At 45.3% G+C, this 25866-nt stretch overlaps 4 protein-coding genes across 5 annotated transcripts; 2 read left to right on the top strand and 2 right to left on the bottom strand.

Moving 5' to 3' along the window:
- Positions 941–3431, bottom strand: LOC8062895 (RHOMBOID-like protein 2). The gene is made up of 5 exons (XM_002467587.2): positions 2697–3431; positions 2223–2386; positions 1971–2134; positions 1591–1844; positions 941–1339 (listed from the first exon to the last, which is right to left on the bottom strand). Exons 1-5 carry the CDS (start codon positions 3401–3403, stop codon positions 1228–1230), a joined length of 1401 nt encoding a protein of 466 aa, XP_002467632.2. The 5' UTR covers positions 3404–3431; the 3' UTR covers positions 941–1227.
- LOC8063186 (shaggy-related protein kinase alpha) lies at positions 10869–15489 on the top strand. Of its 2 annotated transcripts, none has more exons than XM_021451010.1 (13): positions 10869–11269; positions 11911–12168; positions 12254–12346; positions 12718–12774; positions 12875–13147; positions 13291–13365; positions 13622–13678; positions 13752–13892; positions 14150–14200; positions 14286–14381; positions 14463–14546; positions 14878–14980; positions 15060–15489. In XM_021451010.1, the coding sequence occupies exons 1-13, from the start codon at positions 11210–11212 to the stop codon at positions 15119–15121; spliced, it is 1410 nt and encodes a 469-aa protein (XP_021306685.1). In that variant the 5' UTR covers positions 10869–11209; the 3' UTR covers positions 15122–15489. The 2 variants fall into 2 exon arrangements, with proteins under 2 accessions (XP_021306685.1, XP_002465046.1); XM_002465001.2 differs by having other exon boundaries at positions 10871–11269; positions 12715–12774.
- Positions 19168–23274, top strand: LOC8062896 (probable E3 ubiquitin-protein ligase XBOS33). The gene is made up of 10 exons (XM_002465002.2): positions 19168–19582; positions 19659–19718; positions 20097–20168; positions 20264–20472; positions 20542–20702; positions 20795–20853; positions 20974–21020; positions 21144–21287; positions 21951–22042; positions 22418–23274. The coding sequence occupies exons 1-10, from the start codon at positions 19406–19408 to the stop codon at positions 22957–22959; spliced, it is 1563 nt and encodes a 520-aa protein (XP_002465047.1). The 5' UTR covers positions 19168–19405; the 3' UTR covers positions 22960–23274.
- LOC8062897 lies at positions 23295–25515 on the bottom strand. Its single transcript, XM_002467588.2, has 3 exons — positions 24807–25515; positions 23868–24347; positions 23295–23760 (listed from the first exon to the last, which is right to left on the bottom strand). The coding sequence occupies exons 1-3, from the start codon at positions 25239–25241 to the stop codon at positions 23458–23460; spliced, it is 1218 nt and encodes a 405-aa protein (XP_002467633.1). The 5' UTR covers positions 25242–25515; the 3' UTR covers positions 23295–23457.

A 25866-nucleotide genomic window follows, 5' to 3' on the forward strand; every position in this document is an offset into this window, starting at 1 on the left:
AGCATGGCAAAAACACATGAAGTTGCGCACCTGGCCTGTTCTCACTCAAAAAGAAAAAAAAAATCTAATTCTGGCCTGTTCCATCCCATGAGCCACCTCGAACAAGCAAGTCTTAATTCTGAAAAGCCCGTTTTGTTGAAACCACATTTTTTGAGGGAATTGTTGAAACCACATTAGTTTGTAGTTCTAAACTTTGGTGCGGTCCGTTTCAATTTGTGAGTATTTGATTTTTAGGTGGCCTATTTCCCCATGCAAAGAAAAAATGCGCACGCTACATCACGCTATTCAGTATTTGATAGCTAACACATGGTTATTATTGTTATTATTATTATTTGGATTGGGGCTTTGTTTGGAAAGTCTTTTTGAGGGGCTTCAGTTTTGTCTTCTCTAGCTTCTCTCATGAAATGGCTTTGTGTACGAAAGTCCAGAGAGGACAAGCTATTTTTGTACTGCACAAGGATGAATCCACAGAAATATAATCTCATCGGCTTGTCAGATTTCGTGGGTGAGGTTTCAAAAAACATCTGCCTAACATTATGTTACCCGTTCTAGCAGCAGCCACAACTTTAGCTGGCTGCTGCTAGGACGGGTAACATAATGAGGGTATTGCAGCCACAGCTGCAACAGCTCTAGCGGAACAGTAATCATCGGGAAGATCGTTTGTCGTTGACAGGTACTCCCTCCGTCCTAAATGAAGAATCTTGTAGAGTCAAAGTTTTCCAAATTTGATCAAATTTATATAACAAAATAATAATATTTTTGGTACCAACCAAGTATAATTAAATTCTTTGTTAGTTATATTTTCATAGTGTACCTATTTTATGACATAAAACTTTATATTTCTCTCTACATTTTTTGTCAAACTTGAAAACACTTTGACTCTTCAAAAATTATTGGAATGACTTATAATTTGGAACGGATGGAGTAGTACACAACAATACAACTGCAAGCTAGTTTGCAAATATATAGCTGACAGACAGGTGAAAGATTGAAGGCATTTCAATTTTAACTCACTGAATAAATAGAATGAATCATCGACCAATCAAATAAAACATAATAATTAATATGTCATATGTGAACCCCGGGAGTCATGGCATTATGTACAGTAAGACTGTCCGAGCTGTATAGCTATCTTTCTATTCATGGAAATGCTTGCCCGAAAAGGACCCATGGGCCATGGGCTCTCTCCTCTCCTGGCTTCAGTCCGTTGTGTCCGCACGCCAATCTTCACTTCCCACAGCTCCATCTCGAGGTCGGAACGCAGCTGAGGTAGTGGCACCACCCACAGTGATCATTCGCGTTCACTCCTCTGAAAAGCATCCCCAGCCCAACGGCGAACCTGCGCAACACCCAGAGTTCAAATTCAGTCAAACCGACCACCTAACTGACAGAACACCCTTTTTTCTTTTCTTTTTTTGGGTGGTGAAACGAAAGCTGACAGAATGCATTAGATTAGCATCATGGCAGCAGTGGGCTCATTAAGATATGAGCGAGTATTACTACTACGTACTTTACTAGTACGAGCGTGTTAGGTTTCAGAAAGAGGGAGGTACCAACCAGCATGTGATGTGATGTGAATGTGATGCTTACCCGACGACAGCGAGGACCGAAGCCACGGCCAGCAGAGCCCACTGATAGGCCAGGTACTTCTTGCTGGTGTACTTGACGTCGGAGGGCAGGACGTAGCGCTGCATCCACCCGTAGTGCGGGCGCATCAGGAAGACGAACCCCAGGAGGAAGCCGGTGAGGAACCCTCCGATGTGCGCGAAGTTGTCGACGTGCGGGAGGATGCCGATGGCGAGGTTGATGGCGATGACGATCAGCAGCGTTACCAGGGCTGCGGCCTGCAGATTGGACATTAGTTTAAGTGAGCTACAATTTCACTTGGAAAGCCACATTTGTGGTTTGGTGCTGAAAGATTTGCGTCGCAATGTGAGGACTGATCGAGGAGGGAGGGAAGATCTCTGCACCTTGTTTGAGTAAATGGTCCAGTTGGTGAAGAGCTCCGACAGCATGGCGCCAAGGAGTCCGAACAGAGCTCCAGAAGCGCCGACGGAGATGGTGTTCCTGACGAAGAGCGATGACAGCACGCTGCCTCCGACGCCAGAAACAAGGTAGATGATGCCAATTCTCACTGCAAGGAAACGGGAATAATGCAGATCCAGATCAGACATAGCGCCACTCAAGCCTGACGGTATTGAAGTTCCTGCAGCGGCGCATACCGTATCCAAACTGTTGCTCGAGCCTGAGTCCGATGAGCACGAGGCTGACCATGTTGGCTAGAAGGTGGGCAACACCGGCGTGCAGCCAGATGCAGGTGACGAGCCTCCATCCCTGGTGCTCCTGCACGACTTTGTCCCATACAAGTGCCCCCAGCTTCTGCAGCCTGCGGGAAACAAACAAGGTGTTTTGATGAATGTGAGAAAGCGTTCACCGTCCATCCATCAACCCAAACAATTTCGAGTTGCGTTTATTTTGGGCAAAGTAAAGCTGGTACTTGAATGGCAGAACAATCACAGATAGTAGGGGCAGAGTCGGTTATGGAATCTTTTCTCTGTATGTAGCATTGGTTCATCTGTAGATTCTATATCTCTAGCTAGTTCATTGATAAGCGAATGGAGAAGAATGATATAGAGCAGTAACTGACGAAAGGCAGGAGGAAACGGATCGGATCGGAGGGGGGCTGGAGCACTTACGTGGCCGACGAGGGGCCGAGGAGCGGGTTCTCGCTGAGCGGCTGGAAGGAGAAGCGGTGGAGGAACCCGCGGGCGACGCAGGCGCCGGCGCCGCCGCCGCCGCGGCGAGAGGCGTGGGCGGGGCAGTTGTTGACGTACATCGCCACGGCGAACAGCACGATGTTGACGGCCGCGACGAGCGGCACGAACCACGGCACCCACTCCCTCTCCCCATCCCGCTGCGGCGGGTACAGGTGCTCCGCCTGCGGCGAGTAGCGCTGCTTCCCCTCCCCGTTCCTCCCGCCCTTCTCCACGTCGTAGCGCGCGGCGGCCATGGCCGTGGACTGGTGGTGGTCGTAGCGCGCGGCGGCCGGTGCGGTTCGCGTGCGGTGTGGTGTGTTGAAGCGGCTGTGACGAGGTGGCGGTGGTGGGGATGGGATGTAGTGGAGACGTGCAAAGGGCGGTGGTGGTGCGAGTATATAAACGGCCGCACCTGGCGGATGCCGGCCGGTGGTGGGCGGCGTTTGCGGTTCGGACCTCGGCTTCTCGGCGGTTACGTGCGTTGTTTCCGGCGCGTGTATGGTTGGCAGGGCGGGCGGAAGCTCAGGCGCAGAGGTGGCCGTGACCCAACTTGTCGGCGCGGACGCGGCTGCACTGCACGGTTCGATCGGTTCGGGTACGCGGCACCGGAACGCGCTTTGCGACCACACCGTACCCGCGCGACCCATGTGTAGTGTGATTGGGCGTTTCTCAAAAAAAAAAATACTCTACGCGTTGTACCTGTTCAATGTACGCAAAATGAACTACTTGTTTAGTTCAAAAAAAATACATTTTTTTACATTCTCTGTCACATCAAATCTTACGATATATGCATAAAGCATTAAATATAAATAAAAGAAAATAACTAATTATACAGCTACTCCTACCTATAGTTTGCGAGACGAATCTTTTGAACCTAATTATTCTATAATTGAATAATATTTATCAAATACAAATGAGAGTGTTACAGTGTTTATTTTGTAAATTTTTTGAACTAAACAAAGCCTATAGTTTAGCCGAGCTGTACCTGTACACAAAAAATGTACTAGACGAAAAATGTAAAATTTCGCCGCTTTTTTTGCATCCAAGTGTAGTAGGCATTTTTTGAGTTGCGGAGATTTTTTTTGAGTCGGTGAAAATTGGACAGCTCGCCTATTTTTTTTTATAAACACCTAGTTCATTTTGCGTGTACATTTTGAGAAACGCTAAAAAATATACATAAAATGCCTAGTATATTCTATGATAAAAATATAAATTTTCAACGTTTTGAAATCCAAGTGTGTCCAACACACAATGTATACAAAATAGATAGCTCGCGCGACCTAATTTTGCGTGTTTAGTTGTATGGGCTGCTATTGGTCTGGCTAAGCCTGAGCAGCCTAGGTCTGTGTTCTAGCAATGCAAGAACCTTGTTTCATTGCTTGTTCTGCTCTATGTAGGCTTCGGGTAGAAAATGTTTGATTGACCGCGCTAATGGTAAAGTGGATTAATGAAACTAGCATAGTCCTTGTTCTCTAGCATTCTGGGGCTGTCCCTAGCTATCATTGGGCCTTAGATCTTGTGGGATGACATGCGCCTAAATCTAACAAAGAGCTACTGAGTGCTACAATCAAGGTTGCTCCTATAACAATAAGCTGACGACGCTTAAGTGTCGAAAAGCGCTAAACAAGACATGGGGTAATAATTAGTATGGCGGTTGGTGCATAAAGTATGAATAAACCCTAATTTGGAATATAAACATGGATCAACTACGACATTCAACATGTGCCACCCCCGATCCACGAACATCATCGGCCATTCTCATGGACTCAGCAAAATAATCAAGTTCGTATGACAGAGTGGAACAACAAGCAACGAATACCGGTAAAGGAAATATGCATTGCTTATTAGATCTAGTCACAATCACCACTAGAAAAGGCAAGAAACACCTGGATCTGAACAAAAAGAATGCTCTGCCCAATGAGGAGGAACAAATAGAAAGAGCTCTTTGTCCGTATCATTTGTTACGAACACAACTTCTCACCTATGAGCACTTGGGGAGGGACGATGAGCTTCTTCGACGGGCTCTCTTCCGGGAACCCCAGCGACGGCTGCAACGGCACAACAAGAGAGCAAGTAGAGGAGAGTGAGAGTGAGAGCAAATGAGCGCGAGAGAGTGGCGGGAAGTGAACGAGTGATGAATGAGAGAGGTAACCCTAGTAGTTGGACGCGGAAAACCAGCAATGAGGCCCACCCAGTGCGGTCAAGCCAAACCTGGCTTTGTGGAAACGAGCACCCCCACGTTCCCATGAAGCCTGACTAACAGCCCCATAGGAGTTTGGAGGAGCCTCGCTAGCAGGGCCTTACACAAAAACCAAACAAGTCAAGGTTATATTACTGAAGTCTGATCAAGGATGACCTAAAAACCTAACACATCCAAAATGTATACTGTACACGTGTGATCGCACACATTTTTTCTGTGAAACGCCTAGTCCATTTTGTGTGTTGGATACACTTTGATGTCTGCCTGCCGCGTTCGATCACTTCGTGTACACGTCACTAGAACATCCTTGTGGTCTAAACACTGTACTTGTGTGACCCATGTGTAAGTGTTACAGAGACAGTTATCACGGCCGCACGCCTCGCCTCGTCCATTTTATGTGTTGGATACACTTGGATTGGATGCCTGCCCGTCCTACCGAGCGAGCCACGCAAAGGGCAAGGAGGAGAGAAACAGAAGCGGCCATGTCGGTCTACTAGGCTCCTTTGTCGCGTTGTCTCCGCCGCACGGCCCAACTTTGATTTCGAGGTGGCCCAAGCGGCAACGAGCCGGCGACTGCCTGACGTAGGGCGACCGACGAGGAAACAACAAGAAAAACTAGGGGGAAAGCTTCTGGTGCTCATTTAGACCAGTCTCAATGCATGTTTCATGAGAGTGTCATGCACATTAAATTCAATAGAGTGTCACATAAACAAAACTGTTGACTTGACAGGGTCATTAAATGAAGGAGTTTCATCAGATGAGAGAGGAGTTCCATCCCCATGAAACTCCTGTGGCTCGGTTACCTAATTTATAGTCTTGCTAACTGTGTCATGAAACTATATTTGCCTTAATTACAGGGCAGGCAGACAGCGACACCACGCATCCGTGGCACTTGAGTGCACGCGGTACAGCGTCCCTCCAAGTTCGGGGACCGAGACAGATGTCTACCGGTGCGCGGGTCCTCGGCGCGACCTGCTGCCCGGTCACACAACTCGCAATCAACGGCTGGCTCCTGCAATGATCGTCGTGTCGTGGGGTAACACTTTGCTCCGACCCGTCTCGTGTCCGTGCTCGTCACCTATGCGCGGACGCCGCGCCGTTCGTTCTCGTGGGAGGAAATCAGTGAAGCTTCCTTCCAGCGGTCCCAGCCTCATGATTGTTGATCGATCGGACGCGTTGAGGAGTAATTGATTCTGGGACGACGGCGACAGCGATGTTTTCTTGCTTTGAAACCAAATTTCAGCGTTCCTGCTCAAGACTACTGTGAGCGTTCGGCTTCTGTTCGGCGTGGAAGCCCCCCTGTCCTCTTGTTTCCCGGCAATACACGAACAACAAAATCCAGAGAAAGAAACAAAAACATGGTTCTTGGAGACTGGAGGGTAGTAGAGCTGATTCTCATTCCCCCCAGACTTTACGAATTCGGATGCTGGTAGGTTAGGTGCTAGAGCTACTGTACTGCTACTACCGCATGTTCCAACCAACATTTCGGTGGTTCTCTTGTGCTCACTGGAATACTCTACTCTATCGCCCAGTCAGTCTATCCTACAAGAACCATGTTTTTGTTTCTTTCTACAGCTGATACAGCTTGGCGTCACCTTCTTCGACTTTTTTCGTGGACTAAATAAATAAACAAAAGAGAGAGATTGGCGTCAAGTCGTACGAGAGATTCTCTTGCAGTTTGCGTTGCGGATGAGAGAGCGAACCAGGCCTGTCGTTGGGCCGGCCGCATGGCGAGAGTCGCGGAGTGCACGCCACGCGCAGCTGCCGATCGCGGGAGACCGCGGCCCGGATACCCCGCGCGGGTGGCAGCCCCCGCAGGTGCTCGCTCTGCTCTGCTCCACCTCCACCTCCCCGCGTCGCCGTCCGATCGGGTGGGGCAGGGGGATCGGACGGGTGAGCACCGGCGCGCGGGCCCGGCCGTGGTGGCAATGATTGGGCTCGCACCCGGGAGCTTTGACCGCCGGACTCCACCTCGCCTGTGCCCAAAAATTCCGGCTGGTCTCTTTTGCACGTTGCACCCTGACGTCTGGAGTACAACTGCCCAAGACCTTTATCCGAGTCTAGAGTTTAAATGTTTTTGACTTTTTTTCCGACGAAAGAATAATTATATTAAGTAATAGTTGAATATATCAACACGTTACAAAGTACTCTGGATTACATAAATATTCATAATATGACTTTCATCTAAATTGTACCCATGTTGTGAATAGCTCTAGATCTCAAAATCAAACTTGTACGATGCTTTGCAAAATCAAAAAAACTCGGCAATAGGTCTGAGAATAGATGCCCAACAAAAGGTGTCCAACATTCATGTAGGCGGAGTTGTAAAATTTCTTCTTTCTGTCACCAAAGAATAAGAATGCCTGACTAATATGAACTTATTCTCCATAGTCCTTCATCATGACTAGATCTAACCATAATAAAATGAAGAATAGATCGGAGAAAATTATTCCATAGTAGTGACACCATCTCCACCTTGATGTTGCCGTCCAGAAATAACAGTCTCCATGACGTCAAACCAATGAGGATGTTGACGCCATAGTGGTTGTCGTCATCTTCAATAGAGCACGCATGGAGAAAATGATTTCACCCACTCTCTCATCGTCGCCTGAGAGGAGGAGAGAATAAATCTCTAAAACTAAAAAATTTGGCATGGAGAAACCCTAGAGACCTGATTTACTAAGAAAAACTTATTAAAAAACAATGGATCCCCACTTCATCCGCCCTCCGGTGATATGACGGAGGAGGGAGGGAAGGGGACCAATGGTGGTGGAGAGGGGAGCGATGGCGGCGGCGCCAAGTCGCATATCGGGTGTGTTTAGATGTTTTTGACTTTTTGTCTACAACCATGGACTAAGTAAGTGGTGAACACTCAGGGTCTTAAGAATAAGGAATGAAAAAAATAATAAACATGAGAAAAATGTTGCATAATACACTTTTACTTTTCTTAGTAGGAAGGGATGATATTTTGAATTTTGGATTGAATGTTGTATATATTATGGTGTCTTGGAGTAATGCTAGCCAGGACGAAGAAGAAACTATTACCAATGATTCGTTTCTTTGAAACTCTATTGTCGTATAGAGGATATGGTATTAGTTTTTTAAGCATGGATTAATCCTGAGAGACATGCTTTGGTTCATCTACCAAACTAATGGGAATTGACAATCGATGTGGGTGTTTTTGTTTAACTTGTGTTGTTCATCAATTTTTTTTTCCATGGATAGCTTTGCCCATGACATGAGGGGGAAGAGGGTGACAAGGATACATGCACTAGTGGAATCTCTCATAAAAAATCCACATAACATCATAAATAGACGTTACAGTAATCCACTTTTACTTTCCTTAGTAGGAAACGAGGGTGTTTTGAATTTTGTAGTGAATGTTGTATACACTATGGCATCTTATGCCTCTACACTTAATATTCCCACCTTTTCCCCAAATAATGACCACTAATCCAGTAAGTTTGTGCAAAAAATAACATATTGCCTTGTAGAACCCAAAGCATGTTACTCATATTTTGTTGTACCATACATAGTTTTTATCTAACAAAAACAATGCCATGCCTATCACAAACTCTACTACACGGTGGGTTGCACGTTACTTGCACTCGCATGGCCCATCCTCGTGGCTACTCATTGGTAGTAAGAAAGAGAGGGTTAGTGTTTCTAGGTTTAGGAATCCACTTAATATTCCCACCTTTTCCCCAAATAATGACTACATGTGTAGGAAACGAGGGTGTGTTTGAATTTTGCAGTGAATATTGTCTACCATTAGTAGTAATAAAAAGAATAACACATCAATTCCTTATAGCATTATGTTATTGGGTGATTAATATTTACTAATAATAGCACTCAAAAATGATATATTTTAAACTATCATCACGTAGTGCCACAAATGCATGTAGCTAACATAGCATCTTGTTGTCATTCCTATGATGGTTTAAGTCTAGCATCTATATAACACTAAAACATAGAGCTCATCTTATACCATGTAGCTAAAGTGTATGGGACATTGTTTAGCACATAAGTGTTACCTTTGTTGACAACCTAAGTTTATGCTAAAGTGGATGAGACATTATTTAGCACATAGACATTGCCTTTTAGATAAGATAGGTCTATACTAAAGTGGACGAGACACTATTTAGCATATTCCCATCACTCACTAGTAAGGTAGGTCTAAGTTTACTCCTAGAATGGATCTCACAACAACACTACAACAATAACATTGCTTTGAAGTGTATCTAAGAAAAAAAGGAAGTATGCCAGTTTTAGATAAAGAGCAGCTAGTTCAGCCTATATAAAGCATAGACGTTTTTTTCTAAAGGGGAAATTATATTAAGAAACCATAACACAATGCATCCTAGTCTTACAGAAAGCATCCTAGCGAAACTACTAAACTAGAAAATACAAACAATAACACCCAAGACACCACAATGTTCTCATCGTCCTCACTTGAAAATCGTTCGCTGAAAATGATTGTCGAGATCATGTCAATATCCACCTCCTAACCTCACAAGGGGCGCCGAACCTTGGATTTGTCGCAAGAGTGAGCATCTGGAAGCTCCAAATAGAATTCGTTGACGCTAAATGAAAATTGATTGCTGGCAAGTGAAGGAAACAAGAGGAAGAGGGATACACCACTGTCTACACCCGCAATATCTCTGCTCCAACGCCTGTGTGGGCGTGCAGCTCCTTGTTTCTCCATCTAATTCAACATGTGCAGGCTTCCTTGATCCAATAAGCAAACTTCATCATTCCAGCACACTCCTTGTTTCTTGATCTAGCAAGTCTGTAGCCTTCCTCAATCTAGCAGGCAACAATCGGGCGACGTTTGGTGTTCCCTTGCTAGACGTAGCCGAGACAGTCGATGAGGGTGGTAGTTTGGGAGACGCATTCCACCGTGGGCGCTGAGGCAAGGGAGTGGGAGCCTGCCCCCATGCCGAAGGCGAAGAGCGCGAGAAGGACGCACACCTTGACGACAACGACGACAACGACACAAGAGGTGAGGGGCATGAGTCACGAGGGCCATGAGTCAGAGCGCTGATGCTTCGGAGCTTCTATCCTGGCTACAACCACCCTCACGATGGGATAGGATTGGTGGCCACAACCTTCCCATACCCTCCCTATTTTCTTATCCTAAGGCCGTGTTTAGTTCCTGATGCGAAATATTTCGCGATACTGTAGCATTTTCGTTTATTTATGGTAATTATTGTTCAACTATGGACTAACTAGGCTCAAAAGATTCGTCTTGTCAATTTCAATCAAACTGTGCAATTAGTTTTTATTTTCGTTTATATTTAATACTCAATGCATATGTTTAAAGATTTGATATGATGGAGAATCTTGAAAAATTTTGGGTTTTTGAATGGAAGTAAACAAGATCTAAGGCCTTGTTTAGTTTCGAAAAAATTTCGGATTTCGCTGGTGTAGCACTTTCGTTTTTATTTGACAAATATTGTCCAATCATGAACTATCTAGAATCAAAAGATTCGTCTCGCGATTTACAGACAAACTGTATAATTAGTTTTTGTTTTTATCTATATTTAATGCTTTATGCATATGCCGTAAGATTGGATGTGATGGGAAATCTTGAAAACTTTTTGGATTTCAGGGTGAACTAAACAAGGCGTAAAACCAAATGTGGGATTTCCAGCACACCATATTTCCGTGTCCCATCTATCATAACCCACGATCCAATTGCCACTTGTTGAATGGACATATGGTATAATAAAAAGTGGGCAAAACACATACACCTAGCACCATTTTTGAAAAGGAAGTGGGCGATACACAAATCACCCTAGAACCATTTGAAAACCAAGCCCGATTCGACGATAACGAAAAATCTCAGGGGGGCCAATGCAAAGGTCTGTTAGCTTTGCCATTTTGGCAACCATCACCAACAACCGGAGGAGAGAGAGCTCGGGTCAGAAAGCTAAAAAAAGCACCGAGAAATCTAGTGGTGCAGCGAGCGAACCCTCCCCTTCCTCCGCCTCCCATTCCATTCCCAAAATTTTCACCGCACGCCTCTCCCCGGCTCCCCGCGACGACGACCCCCGAAGCTTCGCGAAGCTTCCAGGGCCTTCCCCCGCGGCCGCCCCTCCCTAGATCGCCGCCTCCGGCAGCGGCGAGGCTGCATCGCGAGGGCGGTGGAGGAGCCGGGCGACGGGGTCGACCAAGGCGGGGCGAAGGCGAGGCTAGGGTTTGGGGTCGGTGTCGGGCTGCATCGGCCGGCGCCCTGTGAGGGAGGAGGAGGATGCATATGATGCGGCGGCTCAAGAGCATCGCCTCCGGCCGCTCGTCAGTCTCCGATCCGGTGAGAGCTCCATTTCCCGCCCCATTCCCCACCGCGATTGGAGGTCCGGGCACCCGCATTGGGTGTTTAATGACGCTATGCTAACATTCGGGTTCATTTTGTTGGGATTCGCTAGGTCGTCTCTTGCGGCAGCGTTTGTTCGTTCCGTTTGCTTGCTTGGTTGTGGGTGCCTACCCTTACAAAGGCTAAAGCGTTGCACGGCCTGTTGCCCCCTCGGGTGGCAAGCGCTTTATTTTGCTTTAGCCGATTTGGCATTCGGCTCCTTGCGCTTTAAAGTCGACATCTTGTTTGTTTTTGCTCAAGTATTTATTTCTCCAGTTGGTCTAATAGATGTGGTTTTGGCTGTAATGCGTTAGCAATGTGAGCTTCATAGGACCATGTAGAAAATGGATAGTAGCCTATTCACTGAGACTTTACTAGTAAAGGATAATAGCAGGTTCTAGTGAGTCCATTGGTTCAAAAACATTTGCCCATTTGGGAAGGATTTAACCAGTGGATTAATCAGGAAATGGCTCCCGTTCACAAAAAAAGAAGGACATGGGAAATGGGGGTTGTTACATTGAAGAAACTCTGCCTTTTCTTCTTCTATAAATGCTAATGAATTACAAAACAAATACCCATGTCTTGTTGTCTATTGTTAGGGTGGTGACTCTGGCTCCAAAAGGCCAAAATTTGAGCAGGATGGAGCAGGAGATATTGTTATCGAGCCACACTTGACTGAGGAAAAACCTGTGCGGATAGACCAAGAATCATCGTCATCATCTAATAGGGATGCTGAGGCAAGCACATCTACTAGCATGAAGCCTGCTAAAACTGAAGAACCAGGAGCGGATATTCTTCCCAAAGAAATGAATGATATGACAATTAGTGACGATAAAGCTGATGGCCACAATGATAAGGTTATTTCAATCTCATTGATTCATTGATTGCTGAGCACATACCATTTCTACTTTGATAGTCATGCCTCGTGTTCTCTGGCCATAGGAAGGTGAAGGTGTTACTCTTGATGGGAATGGAACTGAGACAGGGCAGATAATTGTGACAACAATAGGAGGTCATAATGGGAAGCCAAAGCAGGTAATATATTAACCTATATCTTGTTAGCATTGAATACAGATTGTTTTTTGCTTTCATCTAAAAAGGCATTGAATACCAATGACAATACATTACATTGAATATTCTTGCATGCTATGTAAACAGGGCCACTTGATTTATATATATATGTTTTTTTTTAAAAACTCCTCTGTGGATGACATTGCAGCAGCACTATACTACTTTTGTGTATTGTTATTGGATATTCTTTATTTGATTGCTGCAAACTTTTGCTCTTTAGATATTCCTTTGAATTTATTGCCCTACTATCTTTTTGTTTTGTTTTGTTTTAGAACACTATTTTGTGAAACTCCAACTGTAAACCATTGATATTGTTTCTAATGGTCATGCAGAAGGTCTCATACATGGCAGAACGGGTTGTTGGTACTGGTTCGTTTGGTGTTGTTTTCCAGGTACGCCATTTGCCATCTTTTGGCCTCATATAACACTTATTTCTAGAATGGAAGTTCACAATGCTGCGGCCAAAGTCATTGAACTTATCTTGCATAACAGGCAAAATGCTTGGAAACTGGTGAGACAGTGGCGATAAAAAAGGTGTTACAAGATAAGCGCTACAAGAATAGAGAGCTCCAGACTATGCAGTTACTTGACCACCCGAATGTAGTTCAGCTGAAGCATCACTTCTTTTCAACAACTCAAAGGGGAGAAGTTTACCTCAACCTTGTACTTGAATTTGTATCTGAGACAGTTTATCGTGTTGCCAAATACTACAACCGGATGAACCAGCGTGTACCCATAATATATGTTAAGTTGTATGCATATCAGGTATGTGATGATGTTCTGTTTCATTTCACCTGTCAGTTGTTTTCAAGAAATTTTTTTCTTTGACAACTGTTTTCAAGAAATTTAGATTCATTGGCTGGTATGGAATGAACATGAGGAATGATCTGTTATTCCTTCCTGTCCAGATGTGCCGTGCACTTGCTTACATCCATCGTGTTGTCGGTGTGTGTCATCGTGATATTAAACCTCAAAATCTACTGGTAAGTTCCCAGATGCACCTTTCCTCGAGGCAGTTTGAGTGGTTGTTAGTGTTGCGAGTATTCTGTTATTCCCTTTTTGGACCATTTTGATATCATCTTGCTGTAACACCTGTGAACATAGGCATATTGTGTAATTGCATATCTGCAGGTTTTCAAATGCAAAATGTGTCTGCTTAAATCTGTGAAGTATTTTTTTCGTTCTGTTTTACACTAACTGCTGAACAGGTTTCTTATTGCAACTTGATTAACCTTCCAGGTCAATCCTCATACACATCAACTTAAGATTTGCGATTTTGGGAGCGCTAAGAAATTGGTACACTTCTCTCTTTTTGTTTGCTCCTGCTGAATATCTTCATGGATTTAATGAAGTAAAATATCCATTTCAGGTCCCTGGTGAGCCTAACATATCGTACATTTGCTCGCGGTATTATAGGGCTCCTGAACTAATATTTGGAGCTACGGAGTATACCACTGCAATCGATATCTGGTCTGTTGGCTGTGTAGTGGCTGAGCTTCTGATTGGTCAGGTATAGGATCTCAATCCTAAGTTCAACTTTCTTCCAGGTTTCCAGCTGATTATTATGCCTACCATTTTCTGAGAGGGAAATAATTTTGTTTTACAATTGTAAAATCTTTGTCTTTTTTTGGTCAAAGATTACTATATAAACTACAAAATTGCAGTTTTGGATTTTATGGACATTAAGATTTGATCAACTCACTGTTAATTGAGATACTTTTTATCTGCTGACAATTCTGTTGATGTCTACTGGTCCACCAATTGCAGCCTTTGTTTCCTGGTGAAAGTGGTGTTGATCAACTGGTGGAAATAATAAAGGTTTGCATCTGCTATCGAATTATGTCATGAAATCACTGCTGATACTTTGTAGACTGAATGTTTTTTCATTTCTTTTGTATCCAAGATTTTGGGTACTCCAACAAGAGAGGAAATCAGGTGCATGAATCCAAATTATTCTGAATTCAAGTTCCCTCAGATAAAAGCCCATCCATGGCACAAGGTTAGGGATCTCTAGTCTCTATGGTATTTTTCATTTCAGCTGTACAGTTGACCAGCTCAACTAAGTTTGATTTTCATGTAGCTTTTTGGTAAGCGCATGCCACCTGAAGCTGTTGATCTTGTGTCAAGGCTACTTCAGTACTCACCAAATCTGCGCTGCACTGCGGTAAGAACTGATTTGAGATTGTTACTGACCAATTATTGAATCCAGATTAGTATAGAATATAGATGTGTCGCTATTGATACTAAGCTCTATATTATTGAATCCAAATTAGTATAGATGTGTCGCTGTTGATACTAAGCTCTGTATTATTGAATCCTTATTAGTATAGATGTGTTGCTATTGATATTAAGCTCTATATTATTGAATCCAAATCTGCGCTGCACTGTGGTAAGAACTAATTTGAGATTGTTACTGATCAATTATTGAATCCAAATTAATATGAGAGTTTGAAACTTGGCAGTTTCCGACCAAAGATGTTTAATTATATTTTCAGGTTGATGCTTGTGCCCATCCATTCTTTGATGAGCTGCGGGACCCCAAGGTCTGCTTGCCAAGTGGACGGCCACTGCCACCGTTGTTCGACTTCACAGCAGCCGGTAACTTTTCAATACACTTAAACGATGTTGATATTTCATTGTACTCTTGTCTCAAAACACATTTGGAACTGGGATGCAGAACTCGAAGGGCTCCCAATTGAGCTGGTCCATCGGATTGTTCCTGAACACATGAGGAAGTGAATAGGGGGACGCACTGGAAATCCCAGTTTCTCTGTTAGTTCTTCTGAGACGCGCAGGGCATGCTATGGGGCCGCTATGGAGGAGTGCTGTAGCTAGCGAATGCCTTGCTAGATGTAAAGAGGGCTGAAAGTTCCTTGATTGGGCGTGTCACCAAGACTAGAGTGACCCTAGAGGCAAACCTTATGTTTGCTTATTGCCCATGGTGGAATCGGCTTGTACCTTTCGCATCGTTATGTTGCTGTGTACCCAGACGTGTATCGATAACTTAGGCTGTTGTATTACCAGGTTCATGTTGAACAAGAGAATTCAGAGAGTGCTTGCTTCCTTCACTGGAAATCCCAGAATGTCAGTTTTGATTATTGCACGTATCTTTCTTTCCATCAACCACTGGTGTCTCATATATAAGCATAAAGTTCTGCCCGCTATTTATTGGCTTGCGTGGTTTAGCGATAATGCCTAACTTTTATGGTCGCTACAAATGAGCGGTTACACGTCAATAAACTGACAAAATGGTACAGGTGTCCAAACTCTATGATGCAAGTGTATTTGTCTCTTCCACGTAAACTGACAAAATGGTACACATGTCCAAACTCTATGATGCAATGTGTATTTGTTTCTTCCGTCTTCTGAAGATGTCTGAATCTTCCATGCATTGTGTATTTGTTTCTTCCATCTTCTGAAGATCTCTGAATCTTCCGTCTCCTGATACCTATGACCTGAACAAGTTGCCGACAGTTAGTGTTAGCGGCCACCAATGCAACGTGGCATGGCATCTCTCTCCAGGTGCAGTATGAGCAGATCTGCAGTCGATGAATTGGCATCGTTTATAAAACAGCAGCATATCTAGTTTACTTGCATGTGCCTTGGTTATGATTGCGTTTGTCAAGCAAGTGATGGAAGGGAAAAAATAAAATAAAAGTTTGATTATCCAATTAATTTTGTGGTGACAGATCTGAAACTTTAAAGCACGGATCAGCAGTAGCTGAACCGAACCTCATCAAGAGCAGCCAAGAACATGTCATCAGCAGGTCGGTAGCAAGTTGAGTTAAAAATAAGACAGAGGGATCGGTGGCAAGTTGACACGGCACTGAGTGTAGATATTTTCATGTGCTAGTGCAGAAGTTAACCGCATGTAAAAAGCTAGGGCACAACACTTAGGAGGTGTTTGGCACTGCTCCACGAACTCTGCTCCACAAACTCCACCATGGAGCAGCTCCACAAAAAACTGGAGTTCATGGAGTGCCTCTTTAGGTGCTCTCACAACTCCACCATTTTTTCTCGAACTGAGTGCGTAGAGCTGAAACTGTTTGGCTAAAAAACATAGAGCAGGGCTGAAAAACGTGGAGTAGAGCAGTCCCAAAGACCCCCTAACTATTATGAATGGACGCATATTTCTACACGTTTCACGCATATGTAGTAGTTCAGGCTTTCATTCTTCTTTTTTTTTTGAAAGTTAATTAGTTTAGGGTTTTCTTTGATGCGCCATGTAAGAGCGAAAGGAAGGGCTCTCAGGTCTATTTGGTTTGTGATCACAATGTGCCAATGCCACAGGTTAGTCATATCACAGTTTTTGACAGCTGTACGTTTAGTTCGCTGCCATAATTATGACGTGCCACACTTTTATTAGCACCCTGTGTCTCACATCGTAAACTCATAATTCTCGTCAAACTTTTGGCACAAATGTGTGTGTGTGTGTGTTTTTTAAGTTTGCTCGTCAAATTTTATATTGTGGATTCGGTTCCGTGTGCCAAATTACGGCACCGATCGCCATTTGCCAATGCCAACCATGCAGCAAGCGCAGGGCACAGAGCTGTTGATGCGCTGGGCCGAACTCGCTTGAAAGACGCCGGCGAGCAGTGGGAGTGGGACGACGTACCTATCAGCGTGATGCAAGGGAGCACTCACTCGGCTCTTTTTTTTTTTTAATATAAATGATAAAATAACACACACGACGGAGCGCCAACTCGTGAGCTATCAGCGACGTCGACGACGACTTGTTTAACATGTACGGTACGTTCCCTGCGTTTATTTATATAGACCTAGAAAAACGGGTTAGATTTTGCGTGATCTCGTTGGACCTAGGCCTTCTTTAGTTCTAATTTTTTTTTTGAGAAATTGACATTGTAGCATTTTTATTTGTATTTGACAAATTTTGTCCAATCATGGACTAACTAGGTTCAAAAGATTCGTCTCGTTAATTTCGACCAAACTGTACAATTAGTTTTTATTTTCGTTTATATTTAATAATTCATGCATATGTCTAAAGATTCGATGTGACAATAAATCTGAAAAATTTTGTAAAATTTGTTGGGAACTAAACAAAGCGGATGATCGTCAGGCAGCAGGTGCCGTCTTCCGGCCACTGTGTGTGACAGTGTGAGCGTTACAAAACATATACATGCCCCAACCAAAAATTTTTGTCTTCGGCCCCCGTATTCTTGCCCTTTGGACCCATGCATTTTCCGGCGGAGAGAGACGGACAGACAGACCGGCCGTCCATGTCAAAACCTGTGACTCCCAAACACGCTACGCCGACCCCACTCGCCTACCGCAATCACCCCCCAATTCGCCTTTTCTTTCCGCCCTGTAACGCAAACACACGATCGTGACCTAGAAACACCCCCGGAGGGGCAACACGCCGTCGATTTCCGGTCCCTGGGACACTTGGGGCCGCTGGATCCAACACCCGCTACGAGCGCAGAGATACATTTCTACAGTCGTGGCTAAATTTAGTTCCAAATTTTTTTTTAGTTTTGGATATTATAGCACTTTCGTTTTTATTTAACAATTATTATCTAATTATAGACTAACTATATTCAAAAGATTCTCATGATTTAAAAGCAAACAATGTAATTAGTTTTTATTTTCATCTATATTTAATGTTTTATATATATATGCCGTAAGATTTGGTGTAACAAAAAAAATTAAAAAGTTTTTAGTTTTGAGATGAAGTAAACAAGGCCGAGATTATAAACTGGCGACGGCTAGTGGCGAAAAATGGCGAAGAGTTGAGACAAATTTGGGGTGTAACGAGCCCATAACGAAACGGACTTTTGTGGCTCGTCTTTTCTATCTGCTCCTAGATAAGAACACACACACCCACTTCATCTACCACCGAAACAAAAAGCAGAAAAAGAAAGGATCCATGAGCGTTGGGCACGTGAGTGTCATCATGCAAATAAACTTACTAGCTAGTGTCAACCACTAAAGGAGCTATCCTAGTTGTTAATTGAAGTGTTAAGTTTGACTAAATATATAAGAAAAATATTAATATCTATATCATATAATTATATTATGGAAGTGTATCTAATAGCAAATCTAATGATACTTATTAATATTATAGCTATATTTTTTATATATTGGTTAAACTTGAGATATTTTTTAACTTAATATTATACTAAAGTATATATATATTTTTTGAGACAGAGAAAGTATTAGCTAGAGAATTCAAATAGACTTAGCTAACATGCTACTCCCTCCATCCAAAAATAAAAATATAATTCTAACATAATGTCATGTTTTTTTAGACGGAGGCAGTATTCACTAGCGAATTCAAATAGAATGACACTGTAGTATGCTACTCTCTCCATCCCAAACTGTAAGTCATCCCAAGAATTTTGGAGAGTCAAACTATCTTAAATTTAACTAAATTTATATGATAAAATAATTATTATTATGATACCAACGAAGTATCATTAGATTCTTTCTTAATTATACTTTCATAATATACTTATTTTATGTTACAAATCTTAGTATTTCTCTCTATAATTTTGGTCAAACTTCAAAATACTTTGACTCTTTAAGATTTTTAAAATGACTTGCAATTTAGAATGGAGGGAGCAGCTAATAACGTTAATAAAAAAGAGACTATTAGCTGGCTTCTTTTACTAGCAGCCTACCCTAAGCGCAATCACAGCTCACATGATCACGGCCACGCATGTCAGTATGTCACTCCTACTTGAGTGAGCCAGACAATAGAAGGGTGTTATTAATACCTAAATCCAAATCAAGAGGGAAAAAAAAAAGTTAATAAAGGCCTTCCATTTCCACTCCCCGTCCCGTCCTCCTCCCACTTCCTCCGGAGCTGCGAAATTTTGAGACCCCAGCCAGGAGACGCGGAGACCACCCACCCCACCACACCCCCGGAATTCGCGCAAATCACAGAAGCGCCCCTCGCCGCCGGCGAGCGCTCACGGGCGCGGGAGGCGGCGGCGGAGTCCGCTCTCTGCCGGCACGCCAAGTGGGTTGCGGAGGGGGGCGCGCCTGCCTCGCCGGGCGCCGGCGATGGGCAACTCGCTGGGTTGCTCGGCCTCCGGCGAGCGGCTCGTCTCGGCGGCGCGCGACGGGGACGCCGTCGAGGCGCGGATGCTGCTGGAGCTCAGCCCCGCGCTCGCGCGCTACTCCACCTTCGGCGGCCTCAACACCCCGCTCCACTTCGCCGCCGCCAAGGGCCATCTCGACGTACGTGCGAATTCTCCCGTGGTTTCAGCGTTTCCCCCCCTCCGATTTTGGGTCAAGAATCGTTCTCTCTGTGCAGATTGTCACGATGCTGCTGGAGAAAGGCGCTGACGTTAACGCGCGCAACTACTGCGGCCAGGTAGATCTTTCTGCGCTCTCTGGGTTCAAAAGTTTTCATCTATGTGTTTCAGTTATCTTCTGTGAGTGCAATTCGAACAAATGCTAAGATCTGTTCGTGCACAAGTGGTGGATTTGCCAACTCCTGTGCCATTGAAATAGATAGTGGCATCAAGATTCAGTTTTAGGTTGCTCTGCTCACCGATGGCATAAGAAAATCTGAACCTGTTATGCACTTGTGCCTATGCTCCAGAGCTGAACCAAGATTTGATTAGATTTCGTAGCTCGTTCTGGCACTTCTGCACGCGGGATAGGAATTTCATTTTTGTTCATTCTTCAGTTTTTATCTGTATCAAATAGTTTGTTGATTGGTTGCATTTGTTTCGACGGATGGATCAAGACTGCATTGATGCATGCATGTCGCCATGGGCACTGGGAGGTGGTTCAGATGCTGCTTCTCTTCAGATGCAACGTAAGATGTTGTCTACTATAGTATTTTTGTCTGCTACATCTGTGGCTTAGCACAAGGTGGGTGCTGACTGTTGTTTGTTTTGTCGTCTGATTCAGGTAACCAGAGCAGATTACTTGAGTGGTCGAACGGCACTGCATTTTGCTGCACATGATGGATTCGTTCGGTGTATTAGGCTTTTAGTTGCAGACTTTGTCCCTAGTGTGGCCTTGGAGGATATTGCCTCTTCTGTGGTGGATGGTGGTGATTGTCAGACGAACAGCGGGAGCAGTCCTAATTCCTTGTTGGGGCAGAAGTTTAATGAATCGTATGTGTTGTCAATGAATCAAATTTTATTGTTTGAAATAACTATCTGTTAACTCAATGTTTGTCTCAGTGCCCGTGTGAGGTACATCAACAAGCCTGCTGATGGTGGCGTTACAGCACTTCACATGGCAGCATTGAACGGTCACTTAGATTGCATGCAGTTGTTGATTGACTTGGGTGCTAATGTCTCAGCTGTGACATTCCCCTATGGCACTACTACAAATTTGATAGGCAAGTGTTGGTTCTTAGCTCAGATGCAATGCATTGAACAATGCTTTTTTTCTTAACTCAAATGAGATTTTAACAATGCACTGGTGGAACAGGAGCTGGCAGTACACCATTGCATTATGCGGCAGGCGGGGGGAAACAAGAATGCTGTGAGGTAAGTCAATGCCATAAAGCAGCATCACCTTTTTGACAAGAACCCCATTTCAGACTTTCAGTTATAGCTATTCAATGAAGAATTAATTTGTTCTGGTATCTGATAATGCTGTTTCTGCAGCTACTAATATCAAAAGGTGCTAGCAGGTTGACACTCAATTGCAATGGGTAAGTTTTTTTTTTGTTAATAATGTTATGTAGTATTCCAAATCTTTAGTAATATTACCATTTTATCCATTGGCTAGACTCACTTGAGTAGCCTTAACTTATTTTACTATATCTTGTGTTTAGGTGGCTTCCTGTTGATGTTGCTAGAATATTTGGACGGCGCTCTTTGGAGCCATTACTTTCTCCGAATTCGCACTCGAATGTCCCTGTATTTCAACCGTCCAGTTATCTTGCCTTGCCACTCATGAGCATACTTAATATAGCCAGGTTAGTGTTTAACAACTCACACATGTTTTCTTCAGCTGGAAGTAAAGTATCATAACTGAATTTCTTACTTTCATAGATAACTATCGGTGCTGGCTTTTGATATATGAATGTATGTCGCTGTGCTAGAAGTCTTTTGATATGTCAACATATGCCCTATGCTTTTTGCAAAGTAAAGGAGGAGGCCATGAAAGCTGTTTCATTCTGTATTCTAGTGGAAATAATATCTGTGAACAGTTATGGCAGTCTACATCTCTTTTAGAATTGCATTATTTCCAGAGATTGTTACTTTTACTAAGGCAACAATGCTCGGCTTGGATTGTCGGGTATGGAGAAAATATGGTCATTGATCTGTCTCTTTTGTCACCTTCAATCATCGTAGTATATTAATCTCTCGTACTCCAGTTATTTTATCATTTATGTTTCTAGTAATCTGAAACTAAGTATGTTGGAGTTAAACTGCTAGAATGAAGTTGAGTTACTTCTGCTGATTTTGCAATTTTACCTGCTTATCTGGCTTTGCAATTCCTCCTTGGATGTGTTTGGTGTTTTCTTCTTTCCGCTGATAGTGTTACATGTGGTTTAGATATAGTCATTCAAATGATCTTATAAAGTTAAAATGTATTGAACGTTTGTTTACATATTTTATTTGATGTGCATTTGCAGAGAATTTGGGTTGCAGCATACCGTACCGTCAGCTGATGATAATGACCTCTGTTCAGTTTGTCTAGAAAGGTCTTGTTCTGTTGCTGCTGAAGGTAACTTGCTTAAATTTTACCTAGAGAGGCTTCTTCAGTATTATCACATTAGACACTTGCTTAAATTATACCTAGAGAGGCTTCAATATTTCTTGGCCCACATGACATGACACTATGACCGCAAGAGATGCTACCAGTTGTCATTTCGTAAAACGTTAAAAATCAGTAAGAGTGACACAGCACTATGTAAATGAAAGTTAAATACCAAAACACTAATGGCACTTGTACACGTGACCTTGGTTGCATAAAATACTTTGCAAAGCTATATGTCTTCAATAGGATTTCTGTTGATCTCTTGGTCATCTATACCATGATACAGTATGTCCCAGTGTGTAAAGTTGGTATGCTGACATTATTATTTTTTTGTCCTTCCAGGTTGCAGTCATGAGTTCTGCATCAAATGTGCTCTCTACCTCTGCTCAACCAGCAACATCCGTGTCGAGTTCACAGGCCCACCTGGGTCCATCCCATGCCCTCTTTGTCGGAATGGCATAATGTCATTCACTAAGTTACCAAGCACACCAACAGAAGGGCTTAAATCAAGTTCAGCGCTCACATTCTGCAACCCATGCATACTGAACACCCGATCTATGGACTCGCCAGCCACTGTCTCCAAAGCTGAAATAAGACGCAACCGTGTGGCAGCTGTCTCTTCAGAGCTAGTCTGTCCAATCACTTGCAGCCCATTCCCGTCGTCCGCCCTCCCAACCTGCAGGTGCAGCGACGATGATCCATGTGGTGCTACAGATGCACAGGATGGTTCTGAGGCCCAATCTCCCCGCCCCTCGCACTGCGTAAGTATGGAGCTGGACAAGAGGGGGGAGGAGGATCTAGACCGGACCAGCTGCTCAGGCATGTTCTGGAGCAGAAGAAGCTGCCACAGGGAGCAGCAGTGTGATGCAGAGATCAACGCTTGATTCTTTATTTGTGGTTGTGAATATGTTTGAATATGCGGGAGATGAGCAGCGGTTGTTTTTCCTCCCCAGCTGTGTTCCTTTCTCTCCTATTTACAGCCAATATTTTCTTTGATTGGTGAAATCCTGCTGCAGCCCTTTGCAGCCGTAGCGTGTGTACTGTAAACAGTTTTGTTACGATGGGTCGTGTACCTGTGAATCTAGATAGCTTCAAAGTCGCTAGCCAGTTACTGTTCTTTGTAGCTGTATGTAAATTGCAGATCTGGATGGAATTACTTTCTGTTTCTGATGATAAATATTTATGTACAACGAGTCAAATACCCGTCCCTCTAATGATATATAAAAAGTGCTTTCTTCTATTCAGTTTCTTGGTACAATAGCAGTAAAGCCTGAGCTCACAGGAATTGCCTTTCTTCACCGACCAGCATTGGTTCGATACATGCAGCTACAACAGATCAGTCATGTACTACGTAGCTCGCTAGATGCGAGTCCTGGATCAGTTCACGCCGACGCCGGCGGCGATGACAGGAGCGTGCTGACGATCCTGTCGCCGAGTCCTGTCACCGCTGACAAGAAGTGGCCAGTACCGGGGAGCTCGTGGTAGTTGACCCAGCCGAGCTTGCGGCATATGTGCCGCTGCAGCTGCACGGGCACGACGCCGTCCTCGTCGCCCTGGAACAGGTGCACCGGGAACGGCGGCTTCTCGAGGTCCGTCGGCTCGAACTCCGGCCACCTCCCGAACATGACCGCCATGTCGCGGTAGAAGGACTCCTGCACCCCCTGCTGCGTCGCCAGCCTCGCCCTCTGCAACAAAGAAACAACACATATTAATTAAGCATCCCCTTTGCTTGCAAAGCTGCTGGTTTCGCTCTGGGAGACAAGACAAGACAAGGCAAAGGAAGACGACGAACCGAGTGGAACATGCCGTTGGAGAGCGCCATGACGCGGTTCTTCTCGTCGAGCGCGTTGGGGAAAGGCGCGGAGCCGTCGATGACGGTGGAGGTGGGCAGCCATGGCTGGCTCATCCACCAGTGCAGCAGCCACGGCGCGTAGTAGGCGACCCGGAGCGACCACTGGTCGCCGGCGGTCTGCTTCCTGTAGAGCTGCCGTGCCAGCGCCCGCGGCAGCCCCCGCCAGCGGTAGTTGATGACCGGCGCCATCATGGCCAGCCCGGCCAGCCTGTGCGGGATGTACCTGATGGCGGCCCAGCCGGCGTGGGAGCCGAGCGAGGAGCAGACGAGGTGGAACCTCTCGCCGAGCTCCAGCGCGTCGGCGAGGTCCTCGATGTCCCTCGCCGCGCTCTCCACCGACCGCCGCCGGTCCGGGTCGCTCTCGCCGTACCCTGCCCGGTCGAACGCCACCATGTACACGCCCAGCTCCTCCAGCAGCTCCTGTTCGAGACGAAGACGACAGCGTTCCATCAGGTACACTTGACTACTGATCGAGTACTGACAACAGTCGCGTCGCCGTCGCGTGCTACAATTTCTAGAAATGATATGATTGGCCATGCATGCACACCGTACGTGTACGTGCCGGCGCACACACGCTTCAGGTAGGCAAAATTAAACCAGCGAGAAATATTCTACACGCGTGCCGGCCTACTAGTCGTTTTCGTGGAACGTCGATCGGATGGTTGGTGAGCGACGGCGACGGCGACGGCTGCACATGCGTACGTAGCAGCCGTCAGCACGGGGTTGGCCGGCGGTGGAGTTGGTGCTGGCCACCAACATGCTCGGTTGCCGGCCGGTGCGCTATCGGCCGGACTAGTGGTTGCCACGGCCTGAAGCACACGCATACATACATGCATGCATGTGCAGGCAAAACGATGGATAGAGACGGGCATCACCAACCTGGGAGGCGCGGGGCGAGTCCATGCGGCCGCCGGAGAAGCCGTGGGAGTAGACGACCTTGAAGCGCGCCCTGTCCTTGCTCACGCCGGACTCGGCGTACGCCAGGTACCGCCCGTCGCGCATCCGGACCCTGGGCGCGGTCACCGGGGGCCCGCCGGGCGTCCCGCACGGCGTCGGCGGAGGCGGCCGGACGGCGTTCAGGAACCACCCCGCCACCAGGGAAAGCGCCACGGCCGCCAAGAAGAGCACCGACAGCAGCCCCACACGCGGGGTGCTCGTGCTCCCTGCTGCTGCCGCCGGCAATGGCGGCGGCAACCAGTCGCACACGCCGCGCATGTAGGCCAAGCAGACCCAGCACACCATGGCCGCACGCATTGCGCCGATCGCAAGCGACCAGTAGCCTGTGGAGGCTGCAGCTGCACCACCTGCAGCCATGGGAGCGCGAGCTGGAGTTGGAGCTACTAGCTGATGAGCTGGGAAAAGAAAACTAATGGAGTGGGTCGTTTAATTGTGGTGTTGTTGAGGGCTAGCTAGTTTAGCTTAGCTACAACTACAAGGCTTTGTGAGGACGGAGCAGGGTGGTTCTTAAAACGTGTTAGGTATTGCGCTGATGAGCTAAATGGTGGTGAGTGGTGACGCTTTGCAGTTGCTGAGATGTGGTGGTGGAGGTGGCAACCCTTTCACTAACCTACCCACGATGTTTGCTTGTGCACACTGCACAGCACACATATATATGTGCTACGTTAGCAGCCTCTCATTCGGTGCGTACGTGCTTTTCCTGGTCATGCCAAATTGTTGCCAGTAAGTAAGACCTCACCTACCGCCGGCGCGCCGGCCCATTTCAAAGTGCAGTGCAGTGGTCTCCCCCAACCCTACCTGAAAAGGCCTCGTTTTCTATGAAAAAAAGAATTGGTTTTTACACACAAGTTTATTATAATAGATGTGGGTCATGTAATATTTGATAATATGTATATTTTTTAGTAGTTCAAAAAGACTGATTTCACACGAGTTCTAGTCTTTCTCAATAATGATTTTGAAAGACTCCATGGCCATTCCAGAG

Source organism: Sorghum bicolor, chromosome 1 (assembly GCF_000003195.3).
Source record: "Sorghum bicolor cultivar BTx623 chromosome 1, Sorghum_bicolor_NCBIv3, whole genome shotgun sequence".
NCBI lineage: Eukaryota > Viridiplantae > Streptophyta > Magnoliopsida > Poales > Poaceae > Sorghum > Sorghum bicolor.

Excerpts from the sequence above, each read along its gene's own strand:
- LOC8062895 (XM_002467587.2), bottom strand. The coding sequence starts at position 3,403 with ATGGGTCGCGCGGGTACGGTGTGGTCGCAAAGCGCGTTCCGGTGCCGC. Across the intron at positions 2,387-2,696 it reads CTCGGCCCCTCGTCGGCCAC|GCTGCAGAAGCTGGGGGCAC; the intron begins GTAAGTGCTCCA and ends TGTTTCCCGCAG. Across the intron at positions 1,340-1,590 it reads TCGGTCCTCGCTGTCGTCGG|GTTCGCCGTTGGGCTGGGGA; the intron begins GTAAGCATCACA and ends GGTGTTGCGCAG.
- LOC8063186 (XM_002465001.2), top strand. The coding sequence starts at position 11,210 with ATGCATATGATGCGGCGGCTCAAGAGCATCGCCTCCGGCCGCTCGTCA. Across the intron at positions 12,775-12,874 it reads CGTTTGGTGTTGTTTTCCAG|GCAAAATGCTTGGAAACTGG; the intron begins GTACGCCATTTG and ends CTTGCATAACAG. Across the intron at positions 13,893-14,149 it reads CTGAGCTTCTGATTGGTCAG|CCTTTGTTTCCTGGTGAAAG; the intron begins GTATAGGATCTC and ends CACCAATTGCAG.
- LOC8062896 (XM_002465002.2), top strand. The coding sequence starts at position 19,406 with ATGGGCAACTCGCTGGGTTGCTCGGCCTCCGGCGAGCGGCTCGTCTCG. Across the intron at positions 20,703-20,794 it reads CACTACTACAAATTTGATAG|GAGCTGGCAGTACACCATTG; the intron begins GCAAGTGTTGGT and ends CTGGTGGAACAG. Across the intron at positions 21,021-21,143 it reads TTGACACTCAATTGCAATGG|GTGGCTTCCTGTTGATGTTG; the intron begins GTAAGTTTTTTT and ends TCTTGTGTTTAG.
- LOC8062897 (XM_002467588.2), bottom strand. The coding sequence starts at position 25,241 with ATGGCTGCAGGTGGTGCAGCTGCAGCCTCCACAGGCTACTGGTCGCTT. Across the intron at positions 24,348-24,806 it reads ACTCGCCCCGCGCCTCCCAG|GAGCTGCTGGAGGAGCTGGG; the intron begins GTTGGTGATGCC and ends CGTCTCGAACAG. Across the intron at positions 23,761-23,867 it reads CCAACGGCATGTTCCACTCG|AGGGCGAGGCTGGCGACGCA; the intron begins GTTCGTCGTCTT and ends TCTTTGTTGCAG.